This window comes from Scyliorhinus canicula, chromosome 2 (assembly GCF_902713615.1).
Source record: "Scyliorhinus canicula chromosome 2, sScyCan1.1, whole genome shotgun sequence".
NCBI classification, from domain to species: Eukaryota; Metazoa; Chordata; class Chondrichthyes; order Carcharhiniformes; family Scyliorhinidae; genus Scyliorhinus; species Scyliorhinus canicula.
In genome coordinates this window covers 129,809,282-129,825,123 of record NC_052147.1, presented here as the reverse complement: position 1 = coordinate 129,825,123, position 15,842 = coordinate 129,809,282, and the positions used below count along the sequence as shown (strand labels likewise).

The 15,842-nt window shown below is 46.4% G+C and overlaps 1 protein-coding gene across 5 annotated transcripts in view; it reads left to right on the top strand.

The window, feature by feature from the left end:
• The window catches only part of pcnt (pericentrin), a 352,612-nt gene that overhangs the window by 53,890 nt on the left and 282,880 nt on the right, over nt 1-15,842 (top strand). For 4 of the 5 annotated variants that reach the window (XM_038786581.1, XM_038786572.1, XM_038786562.1 and 1 more), the window contains exon 5: nt 9,589-9,738. The exons of the other annotated variant lie outside the window; for it this stretch is intronic. In XM_038786581.1, the coding sequence (XP_038642509.1) occupies nt 9,589-9,738 (150 nt within the window). The remainder of the gene's footprint in view (nt 1-9,588; nt 9,739-15,842) is intronic. 5 annotated transcript variants of the gene reach the window in all.

The window sequence follows — 15,842 nt, the reverse complement described above, 5'->3', positions numbered from 1 at the left end:
CAGCTGCTTCATCAATGACCTCCCTTCCATCATAAGGTCAGAAGTGGGGATGTTTGCAGATAATTGCACAATGTTCAGCATGAGAAAGACGGAGGTTGAGGGGGGACCTCATTGAGGTCTACAAAATCATGAGAGGTACAGACAGGGTGGATAGCAAGAAGCTTTTTCCCCAGAGTGGGGGACTCAATTACTCGGGGTCACGAGTTCAATGTGAGAGGGGAAAAGTTTCAGGGAGAAATACGTGGAAAGTTCTTTACGCAAAGGGTGGTGGGTGCCTGGAATGCATTGCCGGCAAAGGTGGTAGAAGCGGGCGCGATTGTGTCATTTGAGATGTATCTAGACAGATGCATGAATGGGCAGGGAGCAGAGGGATACAGATCCTTCGAAAATAGGCGACAGTTTTAGATAGAGGATCTGGATCGGCGCAGGCTTGGAGGGCCGAAGGCCTGTTCCTGTGCTGTAATTGTTCTTTGTTCTTTATTAGCGACTCCTCAGATAATGAAGCAGTCCATGTCCAAATGCAGTAAGACCTGGACAATATCCAGGCTTGGTCTGGCAAGTGGCAAATTACATTTGCGCCACACTGCCAGGCAATGACCATCTCCTCGAAGAGAGTATCTAACCATCGCTCCTTGACGTTCAATGGCACTACCATCGCTGAACCCTGCACAATCAACAGCCTGGGGGTTACCATGGATCAGAAACTGAACTGGAGCACGGCGCCGAGGTCCAGGTTCGATCCCGGCTCTGGGTCACACTCTGTATGGAGTTTGCACATTCTCCCTGTGTTTGCGTGGGTTTCGTCCCCACAACCCAAAGATGTGCAGGGTAGGTGGATTGGCTCTGCTAAATTGCCTCTTAATTGGAAAAAATTAATTGGGTACTCTAAATTAAAAAAAAAAAAGAAACTGAACTGGACTATCCATGTTAATACTGTCACTACCAGGGCATGTCAAATGCTAAGAATCCTACGGCGAGTAACTCACCTGCTGACCCCCTAAGGCCTGTCCACCACCTACAATGCACATGTCAGGAGTGTAATGGAATACTTTCCACTTGACTGAGTGCAGCTTCATCAACACCATTCAGGACAAAGCAGCCCGCTTGATAGTTATCCTTCCACAAGCATTGAATCCCTCCACCACCGATGAACAGTGGCAGCCGTGTATACCATCTGCAAGATGCATTGCATAACTCGCCAAGGTTCCTTAGACGGCACCTTCCAAACACACCACCGCTACCATCTAGAAGGGCAAGAGCTGCTGATACCTCTGAACCCAACCATCTGGAGGTTCTCCTCCAAGTCACTCGCCACCCTCACTTGGAAATATATCGCCGTTCCTTCACTGCCGCTGGGGTAAAATCCAGGAACCCCCGCCCAACATCACTGATTATACCTACACCTCGGAGCAGCTCACGACCACATCAGGCAACTGGGGATGGGTAATAAACGCTGGCCTAACCATCGTATCCATCATCTCATAAATGAATAAAAAGAACATTCTTTTAAAAAAGCAGTCCTGCTTCCCTTTATTCGAGACCTAGAATACCAGGCTTGCCCAATTTAAATTTTTCATGGTGACTAATTTTGAGGCATGTAACCTCATTGCAATGTTGAAATGACAAATCTGCCCACTGCAGGTTGGTTGCTAGCCTACTTCTGTTAAACTAGACATGAACTGTTTACAGATATTATTTACATGACACCGTTGCCCATTTTTTGTATTATAATTCCCCCCCCCCCCCCCCCCCCCCCCCCAATGATCCATGCCATACAAGTTTTCCTCTAGTTATTTATGGGTCTTTTGTGGACTAATTATTAGACGTTGGTTGCTATGATTAGTCAGTAGCTCCGTTAATATTGTCGCAATCGGCTATCAGGATGATTGAAGGCAAATTAAATGGACGTTGTTTAGGTTAATTCTAGTGTATCCTCTTCCTATCTGCTGTTTTGGAGAAAATGGGGAAGCAGTCACTTTTCTTCTCCCAAGATGTATTGATGTCTCTAGTACTTTCCTGGTGTTTATTTGAAATGCAGCTAAGTTGCTCATTCATTCTAATGCCCCACCAACAAGATAGCTATTCTTGCTGAGCTGTTGTCTTGCAAGTGGTAATCTCTGTCTGTCCCTCTGCGGGCGTCCGTCTCTGTCTCTCTCCCTCTCCCTCTCCCTCTCTCTCTCTCTCTCTGTCTGTCCCTCTCCCTCTCTCTCTGTCCCTCTCCCTCTCTGTCCCTCTCCCTCTCTGTCCCTCTCCCTCTCTGTCCCTCTCCCTCTCTCTCTATGTCCCTCTCCCTCTCTCTGTCCCTCTCCCTCTCTGTCTCTGTCCCTCTCCCTCTCTGTCTCTGTCCCTCCCTCCCCCTCTCCCTGTCCCCCCCTTCTCTCTCTCAGTCTCTCTCTCTCTCTCTCTCTCTCTCTCTCTCTCTCTCTCTCTCTCTCTCTCTCTCTCTCTCTCTCTCTCTCTCTCTCTGTGTCTGTCTCTCTCTCTCTCTCTCTGTCTGCCCCTCTCTCTCTCTCTCTCTCTGTCTGTCCCTCTCTCTCTCTCTGTCCCTCTCTCTCTGTGTGTCTGTCCCCTCTCTCTCTCTGTGTCTGTCCCTCTCTCTCTCTCTGTCTGTCCCTCTCTCTCTCTGTCTGTCCCTCTCTCTCTCTGTCTGTCCCTCTCTCTCTCTGTCTGTCCCTCTCTATCTCTGTCTGTCCCTCTCTCTCTCTGTCTGTCCCTCTCTCTCTCTGTCTGTCCCTCTCTCTCTGTCTGTCCCTCTCTCTCTCTGTCTGTCCCTCTCTCTCTCTGTCTGTCCCTCTCTCTCTCTGTCTGTCCCTCTCTCTCTCTGTCTGTCCCTCTCTCTCTCTGTCTGTCCCTCTCTCTCTCTGTCTGTCCCTCTCTCTCTCTGTCTGTCCCTCTCTCTCTCTGTCTGTCCCTCTCTCTCTCTGTCTGTCCCTCTCTCTCTGTGTCTGTCCCTCTCTCTCTGTGTCTGTCCCTCTCTCTCTGTGTCTGTCCCTCTCTCTCTGTGTCTGTCCCTCTCTCTCTCTGTCTGTCCCTCTCTCTCTCTGTCTGTCCCTCTCTCTCTCTGTCTGTCCCTCTCTCTCTCTGTCTGTCCCTCTCTCTCTCTGTCTGTCCCTCTCTCTCTCTGTCTGTCCCTCTCTCTCTCTGTCTGTCCCTCTCTCTCTGTCTGTCCCTCTCTCTCTCTGTCTGTCCCTCTCTCTCTCTGTCTGTCCCTCCTCTCTCTCTGTCTGTCCCTCTCTCTCTCTGTCTGTCCCTCTCTCTCTCTGTCTGTCCCTCTCTCTCTGTGTCTGTCCCTCTCTCTCTGTGTCTGTCCCTCTCTCTGTGTGTCTGTCCTCTCTCTCTGGTCTGCCCCTCTCTCTCTGTGTCCCTGTCCCTCTCTCTGGTCCCTCTCTGTGTCTGTCCCTCTCTCTCTCTGTCTGTCCCTCTCTCTCTCTGTCTGTCCCCTCTCTCTCTCTGTCTTTCCCTCTCTCTCTCTGTCTGTCCCTCTCTCTCTCTGTCTCCCCTCTCTCTCTCTGTCCCTCTCTCTCTGTCTGTCCCTCTCTCTCTCTGTCTGTCCCTCTCTCTCTCTGTCTGTCCCTCTCCTCTCTCCTCTGTCTGTCCCTCTCTCTCTCTGTCTGTCCCTCTCTCTCTCTGTCTGCCCTCTCTCTCTCTGTCTGTCCCTCTCTCTCTCTGTCTGTCCCCTCTCTCTCTCTGTCTGTCCCTCTCTCTCTCTGTCTGTCCCTCTCTCTCTCTCTGTCTGGTCCCTCTCTCTCTCTCTCTCTCTCTCTCTCCCTCCTCTCTCTCTCCCTCTCTCTGTCTCTCTCTCTCTCTGTCTGTCCCTCTCTCTCTCTGTCTGTCCCTCTCTCTCTCTCTCTCACTCACTCTGTCTCTCTCTCACACTCTCTCTCTGTCTCTCACTCTCACTCTGTGTGTGTGTGTCTCTCTCTCTCTCTCTCTTCCTCGCTCTCCCTCACTCTCTGTATCTCTCTGTCTCTGTCTCTCTCTCTGTCCCTCTCCCTCTCTCTGTCGTCTCTCTCTCTCTCTCTCTCTCTCTTTCTCTGTCCCCCTCTCTATCTCTCTCCCTCTCTCTCTGTCCGTCTCTCTCTCTCTCTCTCTCTCTCTTTCTCTGTCCCCCCTTTCTCTATCTCTCTCGCTCTCTCGCTCTCTCGCTCTCTCTCGCTCTCTCTCGCTCTCTCTCTCGCTCTCTCTCGCTCTCTCTCTCGCTCTCTCTCTCTCTCTCTCTCTCTCGCTCTCTCTCTCCCTTCTCTCTCTCGCTCTCTCTCTCGCTCTCTCCCCTCTCTCTCTCTCCCTCTCTCTGTCCCTCTCTCTGTCCCTCTCCCCCTCTCCCTCTCTCTCTGTCCGTCTCTCTCTCTCTCTCTCTCCCCTCTCTCTCTGCCCCATCTCTCTCTCTCTCTCTCTCCCCTCTCTCTCTCTATCTCTGTCCCCCTCTCTCTATCTCTGTCCCCCCCCCCTCTCTCTCTCTCTCTCTCTGTCTATCTCTCTCTCTCTCTCTCTCTCTCGCTCTGTCTATCCGTCTCTCTCTCTCTCTCACTCTGTCTGTCTCTCTCTCTCACTCTCTGTCTCTCTCTCTCTGTCTCACTCTCTGTCTCTGTCTCTCTCACTGTCACTCTCTTGCCCACACGTCTACCAGGCGGGCTAGTATGAAGGCCGTAATCTTCATGTACTTGAAGTTTTCATCCAAACATAATTGAAAATTGGATTTCAACTGGGAAAAGGACATCCCGATAGTGGAGCAGTGTCTTGGTATGACAGAAATGCTCATCCAAAGCTATGCTCTATTGGAGTTTGAGCCAAAGTGTGAAAAGCGGCCCCAAAAATCAAACTCTGTGATGTCAACGTTATGTTCAAGAAGCTTGTATTCCCTTTTGAGTGACTTGCAGCTGGCTACTCAAATTTACTTTACATTATATTGGTGAATCGTTAGGCTTTGTCGCAAATTGTATCTATTAGTGAAATATACAAGAGGAAACTTCAAACAAGGTTTATGCGGCACTGCAGCCTCACGGCGCCAAAGTCCCAGGTTCGATTCCATCTCTGGGTCACTGTTCGTGTGAAGTTTGCACATTCTCCCCATGTTTACGTGGGTTTTGCCCCCACAACCCAAAGATGTGCAGGGTAGGTGGATTGGTTGTCCCTTAATTGGAAAATTGAATTGGGTACTCTAAATTTATTTTTTAAAAACGTTCTCTTCTGTCAGAATATCAATCCCAATAAGCCGCTTCCTCTGAATATTTTTGCTGGGTAGTCCACAAACCAGCATGACTCGAAGACACCAAGTGTTATACTAAATTCACACTGTAGCTAATCTTCTTAAAGTTACTATAAACTGTAGAATAATTCCACAATCTTCCTGACTACGGCAGTGGAACTGAAACCGTTCTGCAATCAACAATGGTTTAGAAGAGAAATGTCCCTCTCAAATTTTCATTAATTCACTGAAGGACATGTCCCCTGGTTTTGCTGGGTGAACAAGATTGTGTGGCACCATAAATGCTTTAAGCTGAGAAATGTTGCGACCTTTAGGTCCTCCGGTGCCTGATTAACTATTAAAAACAATTGGATTCTTCTCTGTATGAATTTAATGTTGCATAATGTTCATCAAACAACGCCTGTTCTTCCTTTCATTTTTGGATCTTAGCTCCTTGGGTCTACACTTCCTCCCTTCTGACAGTGTTGGAAGGTATGGCACAAACAATCCCTTGAACAAGCAACTAAGGAAATCCTTCCCTCTTTATACATAAGTATTTGCACTTCCCACCTCCCCCGAGTAGTGGCCCGTGCAGAGTTGGCAGATTTCAAAATCTCCGTTCCCCACAGCTTCACCGTGTGCAGCCCCGACTCCACTCACTTCAGCACAAGGAAGTCTTACCTGACAGTCGGACTACTTACTCACAGTTGCAATTTAAACTGTTAGCATTGCCAGCAGGGCTTTGCCCGATTTGTATATGAGTCCAGTCCCGAGAATCTTCCGTTGCCCCCAATGCCGCCTCAACTGTTGAGTTGACAAAAAATATATATTTGGCAATTTTTCCAACCTCAATCCTTGTCGCCAGTTTTCTCTTTTATATTTCTTTGCATCAAAGAGAAAAGGTGTGGGAGGTGCCCACTCTGGATTTTTGTAAATCACGATGAGAAGTTTATTAAGAGGTTTTATTCATTTAATCAAAGATGGTGACTTGCCCAAACTCCATGCAAGCACTCTGCCGAAGTCACTACACATCAAGTGATGCATATTTAATAAGAATATATTCTCTATTACATGAGACCTACCAATCGAACATTGCTCCCTGCTGAGTGCCTGAACCTGCAGGTTTCTTGAGTTTATGTCCTATCTCCTGTCATGCCCTCTCACCTCATCGTGTGGAAAAGACCTATCTCATGCTCCCTCAATTCTCTTTGTATAAATCTGCTGGCGAAATCACTTCCCCTCCTGATCCCCATATTAGCCAATATTGTTCTCTGTTCAAGTATTGTCCTCTCTCATTTATATCTGTCATCATCATCCCTCTCCTCATATAAGTCAACAGTTGACTATTCTATTTTGCCACCCCGTTTCCTTTACCTCTACTCGAACAAGTCGCTTCCCACCTCTGTGCTTATCTTTCCCAGAATTCCATATTTAAATCTCCTCGATCATGATTCCACCCCTGCACATCATTGAACTGGCTCATGAAAGTCAGAAATTACATCCTGTTTGTCTGTCTGTAACAAAGGTAAAATAACCCTCCTTGGCCGTTTCAACTTGTCTGCCGCTTTTGACCTAGTTGACTACACCATCCTCCCCTAATGCCTCTGCACTATTGTCTAGCTCAGTGTTTTTGAATTTTTTTTTCCCGGGACCCACATTTGCCAGCCAGTCGGTCTTTGTGACCCACGCCGCATTTGCTTTAATGTGAATGGGGAGACAGCTTGGTCCTCACGATTTCACTCCCATCAGGTTCGCTGGAGGAGAGAGCATTGCACAGGTCAGTTGCAGACTTCAACCAGTTCCTTGTGCAGTCTTCATCTTTGTGAGAATGGAAAATCCAACCTTGCACATGTAGGTTGCCATGAAGGGTGATACCAACAAAATGCTTGTTTTACTCAGCACTGGATACTCCTGGGAGGTGCTACTCCAGAATGCAGACAGCCTCATAGACTTTTGGTGTGTTTTTAATGTGATTTCACAGGTTAAGTACAGCAGCGTAGTCTTCATTTGGAGCCTGAATTCTGGATCTCGACCTCGAAAGGAATTTCTCACCTACTACTTCACTTTCAAAATCTGAAACTTGCCTCATCTGCAAGTACTTCCCTGCATATGACACATGGGCTTTGCGTCCTTATTTGCATTGGCACAATTGACAAAACCATACCTCAAGAAATCATCTTTCTACAGCTTTGTTCCTAAGTTAAGTTTCTTCTTTAAGGGCTGTTAACCAGAGGCTCTGGTTTTCTGTACAGAGCTAACCCTAGCATGTTCTGTTCCTGCCCTGGACTCTTCTGAGCAGTGCTCTCCAAATTGAGATTTGAGATCCTAGCAGTCGATACTCTGCCTACTTGGTATTTCTGGCCGTCTCTGACTTGTAAGAAAATGATTCATCTTAAAATGGAAGAAGCTCTCCAATGTAATTTGGCGCCACAAGCGCGGATATGGAGAGCGCTTGACATCAACTGTATGTGCAGGGTGTGTGACCCATTCACTGTTGCCGCTTATGGTTGGAAGACTTCACACATTTCCTTCTCCTTTAAACAGCGAAGCGGCTGCCATTTTCAATAAAAATGTCACAGTGGCCATTGGGCCCTTCTCCCAACATCGAGATCATCGCGGGAAAGCCGTGACTGATTGCTCTGTGACCCTCACGACACCCACTTGTGATCCACCTGTGGGTCGCGAACCGCACTTTGGTAAATCCTGGTCCATCTGGTTGGGACTGCATTACTTGGATTCCATTCTCTTTTATTCCTTTCAATGGTGCAAGCATCGCTGGCAAAACCAGCATTTGTTTACCAGCTTTAATTGCCCATCAGAAGGTGGTGGTGAACTTACTTGAACCGCTCCAGTCATGTGGAGTATGTACACCCACATTACTGCTAGGGAAGGGAGTTCAAGCATTTTGATCCAATGCCAGCAAAGGAATGGCAATATTAATAAAACCTATTAAAACCCAGGTACACTATGCTTTATTAATCTCTCTCTCAACCTGTCTTGCTACCTTCAATGGCTTATGCACATACATACTCCCTCTGTGTACCTGAACAGGAGCCAGAGTGTGGCGACCAGGGGCTTTTCACAGTAACTTCATTGCAGTGTTAATGTAAGCCTACTTGTGACGCTATTAAAGATTATTGTTATTATATAGTTCCAAGTCAGGATAGTGTGTAGCTTGGAGGGAAATTTGCAGGTGGTCGTGTTCCCTTGTCCTTCTGGGTTGTAGAGGAGACAGGTTTGGAAGGTGCTGTTGAAGGAGTCTTGGTAAGTTGCTGCAGTGCATCTTTTAGATGGTACACACTGCCACAGTGGTGGTGGATGGGGTAGTGATCAATGGGCTGCTTTATACAAAATTATGTCGACTTTCCTGAGTTTGTTGGAACTGAAATAATCCTGGCAAGTGGATAGTATTTTGTAATGTTTCTCCTGACTTGTTCCTTGTAGAGATGATGCACAGGCTTTGGGGTGTCAGGTGAGTTTACTTACCATTGTGACTCTCGTAGCCACAGTATTTATATTGTTGATCCAGTTCCGTTTCTGGTAAACTCTAGAATGTTGGTTGTGGCTGTTCAGTGAGGGTAATGTTGTTGAATATAAAGGGTGGTTAGATTCTTGAGATCATTCAAAACTCTGCTACTTGGGTCACACCAATTTCTATTCCCCTGGTGCACCTGTTCTGGCTGACCTACATTGGCTCCTGTTAAAGCAAAACCGTGATTTTCTTTTTAAAATTTCTTATCCTTTTCCACCACCTTGCCCTCCCTATCCCACTAATCTCCTCCCAAGTCTCAATCCTCGGATATCTGCACCCATCTAATTCTGGCCTGATAGGCACCTTAATTTAAATCATTCCATCAGTGGTGGTTGTGCCTTCAGCTGCCAAAGCCCTAAGCAGTGCCATTCCCTCCCTACACCTCTCTTCCTCCTCCTCCTTTTTAAGATGGTCCTTAAAATCTACCTTTTTGACCAAGCTTTGACCATCTACCCATATATTACTTCCGTGACTGTGTGTCTAATTATGCTTTATAATGGTCGTGAATTTCCTTGGGAAATTTTATTATGTTGAAGGTGCAGTTTATGAATATGTTATTTGAAGGGTGGCAAATAGCGTTGAGAGGAAGAGAGTGACGCTGAGGCTGGGAACTTTTGGGCCGGGAGAGCTGAAGACACACTTGCCCGTGATGGGGCTTGGGAAGTTGCACGAGGGTAGAGCTGGTGGGATGTTAAGTTCTTGGAAAGTTGTAAAGCTGGATGATGTTGGAGAGATGGGGTGGTGTGCAGGGCTCTTGTGCAGGAATTAAAGCACTCTCTGGCAGTCATCATTTGTCATCCTCAAATTTAAAAACTATGTAAATTCGATATATTTGTAAAAAAACATGCTTATTTTGTTCTGGTCCCACCAGGAGTTGGAGATGGCAGTACAGAAGAGGAATGATATTATTAGCCAGCTTACTGATAACCTGCAGCAGGTTATTCGGAACAGAGATGAGGTCCAACAAGAAGCTTTGAAGTTAACTGATCAGATTCAATCTTTACAGCAACAATTGCAACAGGTATTTTCTGGTTAACTGACCTAGTATGATCGGTGTCTCAATTTCTCTGATGATCACTCCTGTGAAGCACTTTGGGATGTTTTACTGTATGAAAATTGCTATATAAATGCACATTGTTGAAGTTTGTAGAAAAGGAGGAGGGTATATGCACAATGAATCACCAGCATGATAATTTTCTGGGAGGGCAATTTGGTTTTGTTTTCTTAATATTTAATTCAAGGAAATACTTGATCATCAAATACTGATGAGCTGCAGGACGAATCTGATTGAGGGCATAGGCAGTGATAGGTGGTTCTGAAGTACATCTAGATGGTATTAATGTATATGTGAAACATTATATGTTTCTAAATGTCACTGAGCTGGATGAGAAATTGGAAGGGGCCAAGTACAGATCTTTGGGGTCTGCAGAAACAAATGGAATATTTTAGAACATAGGTACATAATAGGAGTTGAATTCGGCCATTTGTTTTTTTTTACAACTAAGTATCCACAGCTATTTGGGTCAGAGAATTACAAAGATTCACAACTCCTTCAAATCTCCTCATCTGAGACCTAAATGACAGGTCACTTATTCTAACACTGTGTTCTAGATTCCTGAACCAGGGAAAATTTCCCTGAGCATCCATGCTGTCAAACTCCTTCAGAATTTTTTATGTTTGAACTAGCTAGATTCTTCTAAATACCCAGAAATGTAGGCCTAGTGTGCTCAATCCATTCCTCGTAGAATAATTCTCCCATCCCAGGTACACAGACAGTCATCCAAGACTGGAATTGAACCCAGGTCCCTGGTGCTGAGAGGCAGCAGTGTTAACCACTGTGCCACCATCCCGCCCCTGACTGATATATGGTTATATAGCTTGAGGGGCACCACTTTGCATTATTCATAGGACAAGGCAAGGTGACACAGCTCCATGAACTACCACTACTGATACATTAACCAGTCCTCAATCCATGAGGATTAACCATGATTACTTGAGCCTTAGTTTGTGCAATAAACTCTTGTGTGACACCTTATTAAATATTTTTTGATAACCTAAATGCATGATATCCATTGGTTCCCCTCCCCCCTTATCTTACCCTGTTACTTACAATCTCAAAAACTCTAACATTTGTTAAACCCTATTTTCCTCCTCATAATTCAATGCTGACTCTGATTACTCATGTTATGGTTTTCAAAATGCCCTGCTACTACGTAGCAAATCACAGGTCCTAGCATTTTGCTTTCTACTGATAAATTAACTGGCCTTTGACTCCCCATTTTCTCTCTTCCTCCTTTCTGAAATAGTAAGGTTATGTTTGCTATCTTCCGACCCTTGGGAATGTTCGAGAATCTAAGGAATTCTAAAAGATCAAAACCAATGCATCCACTATCTTTGCAGCTATCTCATTAACAACACGAGGGGCTGGTTTAGCTCACTCGGCTAAATCGCTGGCTTTTAAAAGCAGACCAAGCAGGCCAGCAGCACGGTTTGATTCCCGTACCAGCCTCCCCGGACAGGCGCCGGAATCTGGCGACTAGGGGCTTTTCACAGTAACTTCATTGAAGCATACTCGTGACAATAAGCGATTTTCATTTTCATTTCATTTTCAGAATGTAGATCATCAAATTGCCACTTCGTCCCATTTCATTTTTGCAATGTTAGTATTTTATTGATTTCTTTTAAATTTATCATTCTCACTGGAGCCTCAGTCCCCCTCTGTATCTGTCTTCATAGTAGAATACTAATAAAGTGTTGGATTAATGTGTCTATCATTTCCTTATTGTGTACAATAATTTTGCCTGCCTCTTAATGGGACAGGTTTTACTATCACTAATCCCTTTCTGTTTTAAGTGTCTTTACAGCCGTATCTTGTTTTAATATTTCCCAATCCACATTGGCAACTCGCCCCTCATAACATTATTTTATTCATAATGGGAGTATAAGAGCTGTGGAGAAACCCATCACTGAAAGCTAGTACAATTGAACATAATTGTGGTTGACTAAGGCGAATAAAAAGTTGGACTCTGAGGGTTAGAATACAAAATATAAGATATTATAGCTGAGTTGTACAGAGCCGTGGTCAGATCCAATCTGGAGTAATGTATTCCGTTTTGAACACCGCAACCCTGCAAAGATAATATTTGCCTTGGAGAGGTATAATGCAGATGCACCAAAATGAAACCGGTGCTTAACATTCTGAGGGAAGGTTACATATACCTGAAGCCCTTGAGCTTTTTAAAAAATAAATTTAGAGTACCAATTCATTTTTTCCAATTAAGGAGCAATTTATTGTGGCCAATCTACCTACCCTGCACATCTTTGGGTTGTGGGGGCGAAACCCACCCAAGCACTGGGAGAATGTGCAAACTCCACACAGACAGTGACCCAGAGCCGGGATCGAACCTGGGACCTCGGCGCCGTGAGGCAGCAATGAAAGCCCTTGAGCGTTGATGGAATGTTGCAATCATATTACAATTTAAAATCCATAAAGGGAATTAATTGATGGGATAGATGCGCTGAAACCTTTTTCTCTGATGGGTGAGCAAGGGAGCACAAACATAAGATTAAATATAGGCTATTTAGAAGTTGAAAATCAAGAAGTACATTTTCACAACAATGGATTTTATAATTCTCTTCCAAAAGGCTGGATCAGTTGAGATTTTCAAGACTGAGAAATAATTTTTTTGTGTCAGGGAATTTAGGGTTATTACAATCAAACTCTTGCATAAAAGAGCCTGAAGAATGACTTTGGCACTGATTTGGCCTATTTAGGGCTTGGGGCCAGCCCAAGATCAACACATAATAATGTGGGATGAACTGGTCCCAGGCATTTGTTTGCTGAAAATTAGTACTCCGTGTTATGTCTGGTTACAGTATTAAGATCCTAGACCAGATCCCAACATTTCTTAGGCTACCGGATAATGAACCCAACATTTGTTCATTTGTAAAACTCTTTTGAAAGAATACCATGTTCCAGGAATTATTCCACACATAAATGGAGGTATGGTATATTAAAACAAACTTTATTATTTATTTATTTTTTTAAAATTTAGATTAGCCAATTATTTTTTCCAATTAAGGGGCAATTTAGCATGGCCAATCCACCTACTCTGCACATTTTTGGGTTGTGGGGGCGAAACCCACGCAGACACGGGGAGAATGTGCAAACTCCACACGGACAGTGACCCAGAGCCGGGATCGAACCTGGGACCTCAGCGCCATGAGGCGGTTGTGCTAACCACTAGGCCACCGTGCTGCCCCAAACAAACTTTATTATTAACACTATATTAACCTACATTAACAGCGCAGAAATATAGCTTACAATTACCAGTTACCAATGCTTAACAATAAAAGGAAACGCTTAACTTTTAGCTGTTACTGTCACTATCTCTAATCAAGCGAAACCCATCACAGGTCAAAAAAAACTTAAAAATAAAGTTAGCAAATTCAGGATTACTTGCTGGCCTCTGGATAAAGAGTTCTTTTGAAAGACTGGTTGAAGAGAGAGAGAGACTTTTTCAGTAAACCATCTGCAAATCCCTGTCTGTTGGATTAATTCTGAATCTAACAGCCTTCTGCAAAAGCTGTTGTTCAGCTCACAACTTGTTGAAATTAACTAAAACAGACTGCTGGAGTCCTGGCTCTTCCCATTAATTGCATCATCTTTAATCCACTCAAATCCCATGACCTACTTGCTTAAGTTTAAACACAATGTCTCTAATTATATATTCCCCAGGGAACCCCCAGAAATTATAAGACAATGCCAATAGATCGCTCCTTGTTTTTTTTAAATAAACAATTTTATTGAGGTTGTTTTTGGCTTTGTAAACAGTTACAGACATCAACAGAAAGAAGACAAAAATGTGCAAACATCCACGTACATTCAATACTTCAGTCGCAACATACTGCACAAGGCCGCTCCTCTCCCACCGGTACTACCCGCCAATTTATCCCTTCTACTCTACCCCCCCCCCCCCCCCCCCCCCCCCCCCATCCCCTCCCCCTGCTGACGCTCACTCTCCCGCAAAGAAGTCAATAAATGGTTGCCACCTTCGGGCGAACCCCTGTACAGATCCCCTCAAGGCGAACTTAATTTTTTCCATATCCAGGAAAATCGACATGTCCGCAAGCCACAACTCAGTCTTTGGGGGCTTTGAGTCCCTCCATGCCAATAGTATTCGTCGCCGGGCTATCAGGGAAGCAAAGGTCAAAACATCGGCCTCTTTCTCCCCCTGGACTCCCGGGTCTTACGGAACCTCAAAAACTGCCACCCCTGGACCCATCGCCACCCTTGTTTTTAGCACCCGGTACATGACGCCCGCAAATCCCTCCCAATACCCCCTAAGCTTGGGGCATGCCCAAAACATATGAACGTGGTTCGCTGGTCCTCCTGCGCACCTAGCGCTTTGTCCTCTATCCCAAAGAATTTGCTCATCCGAGCCACCGTCATGTGGGCCCGGTGAACGACCTTAAATTGAATTAGGCCGAGCCTGGCACATGTTGTGGTCGAATTTACCCTACTCGGGGCCTCTGCCCACAGCCCGTCCTCCATTTCCGCGCCTAGCTCCTCCTCCCATTTAAGTTTAAGTTCCTCCGTCTGGGACCCTTCCTCCCTCATGAGCACCCTATAAATATCAGAGACTCTACCCTCCCCTTCTTCCTCCCCTAGAGACTATTCTGTCTTGAATCCCCATTGACGGGAGGCGTGGGAAGGATGGGACCTGTCTACGGACAAAGTCCCGCAACTGTAGGTACCTAAAATCATTTCCCCTTACCAGACCAAATTTCTCCTCCAAGCTCCTCAAACTCGCAAAGCTCCCTTCCAGGAACATATCGCCCACCCTTCCCATCCCCGCCCGCCGCCATGCTTGAAACCCCCCATCCATACTCCCAGGGGCAAACAGATGGTTGTCGCAGATTGGCGCCCAAACCACGCCCCCGTCTCCCCTACATGCCTCCTCTACTGGCCCCATATCCGCAGGGTCGCCACCACTACCAGGCTGGTGGAGTACCTGGCTGGCGGCAGCGGTAGAGGAGCCGTGACCAGGGCTGCCAAGCTGGAGCCCCTGCACGAAGACGCCTCCATCCGCTCCCAGATAGACCCCGTACCCACCATCCACTTCCTTATCATGGCGATGTTGGCCGCCCAGTAATAATTAATCAGACTCGGCAAAGCCAGCCCTCCCTCGCTGCGGTTCCTCTCCAGCATCGCCTTCTTCACCCGCGGGGATTTTCCCGCCCAGACAAAGCTCATGATCATCCTGGTAACTCTTTTGAAGAAGGACTGTGGGACAAAGATCGGGAGGCACTGAAAAGCAAACAGAAATCTAGGGAGGATTGTCATCTTTACAGTCTGCACCCTCCCTGCCAGCGACAGCAGGGGTGCATCCCATCTCTGAAACTCTCCCTTCATTTGCTCCACCACCCTAGCCAAATTTAATTTGTGCAGCCTGCCCCAGTCTCGCGCCACCTGGATTCCCAAGTACCGGAAATTTTCCTCAACCAGCCTAAACGGTAGCCCTCTCAATCTGTTCTCCTGGCCCTTGCCTGTACCACAAACATTTCACTCTTGACCGTATTTAATTTGTATCCTGAGAACTGGCCGAACTTCCTCAACATTCCGAGTATAATTCCCATCCCGGCCACTGGGTCCGACACGTACAGGAGCAGCTCGTCCGCATAAAGAGAGACCCTATGTTCTACTCCGCCCCTCACCATCCCCTTTCATCCCTCTGCGGCTCTCAGCGCAATTGCCAGCGGCTCTATGGCCAGCGCAAACAGCATCGGGGAGAGCGGGCAGCCCTGTCTGGTCCCTCGGTATAGCCTAAAGTACTCTGACACTTCCCTGTTAGTCCTGACGCTGGCCTTTGGGGCTCGATATAATAATTTGATCCAATTCACCAGTCCCTCCCCGAACCCAAACCGTCTGAGCACCTCCCATAGATAGTCCCACTCCACCCGGTCAAAGGCCTTCTCGGCGTCCATCGCCACCACTACCTCCACCTCCCTGCCCGCCGGGTGCATCATTATCACATTAAGTAATATTCTCAGGTTGGCCGCCAGCTGCCTACCTTTCTCAAACCCAGTTTGGTCCTCTCCAATCGCCTCCGGTACGCAGTCCTC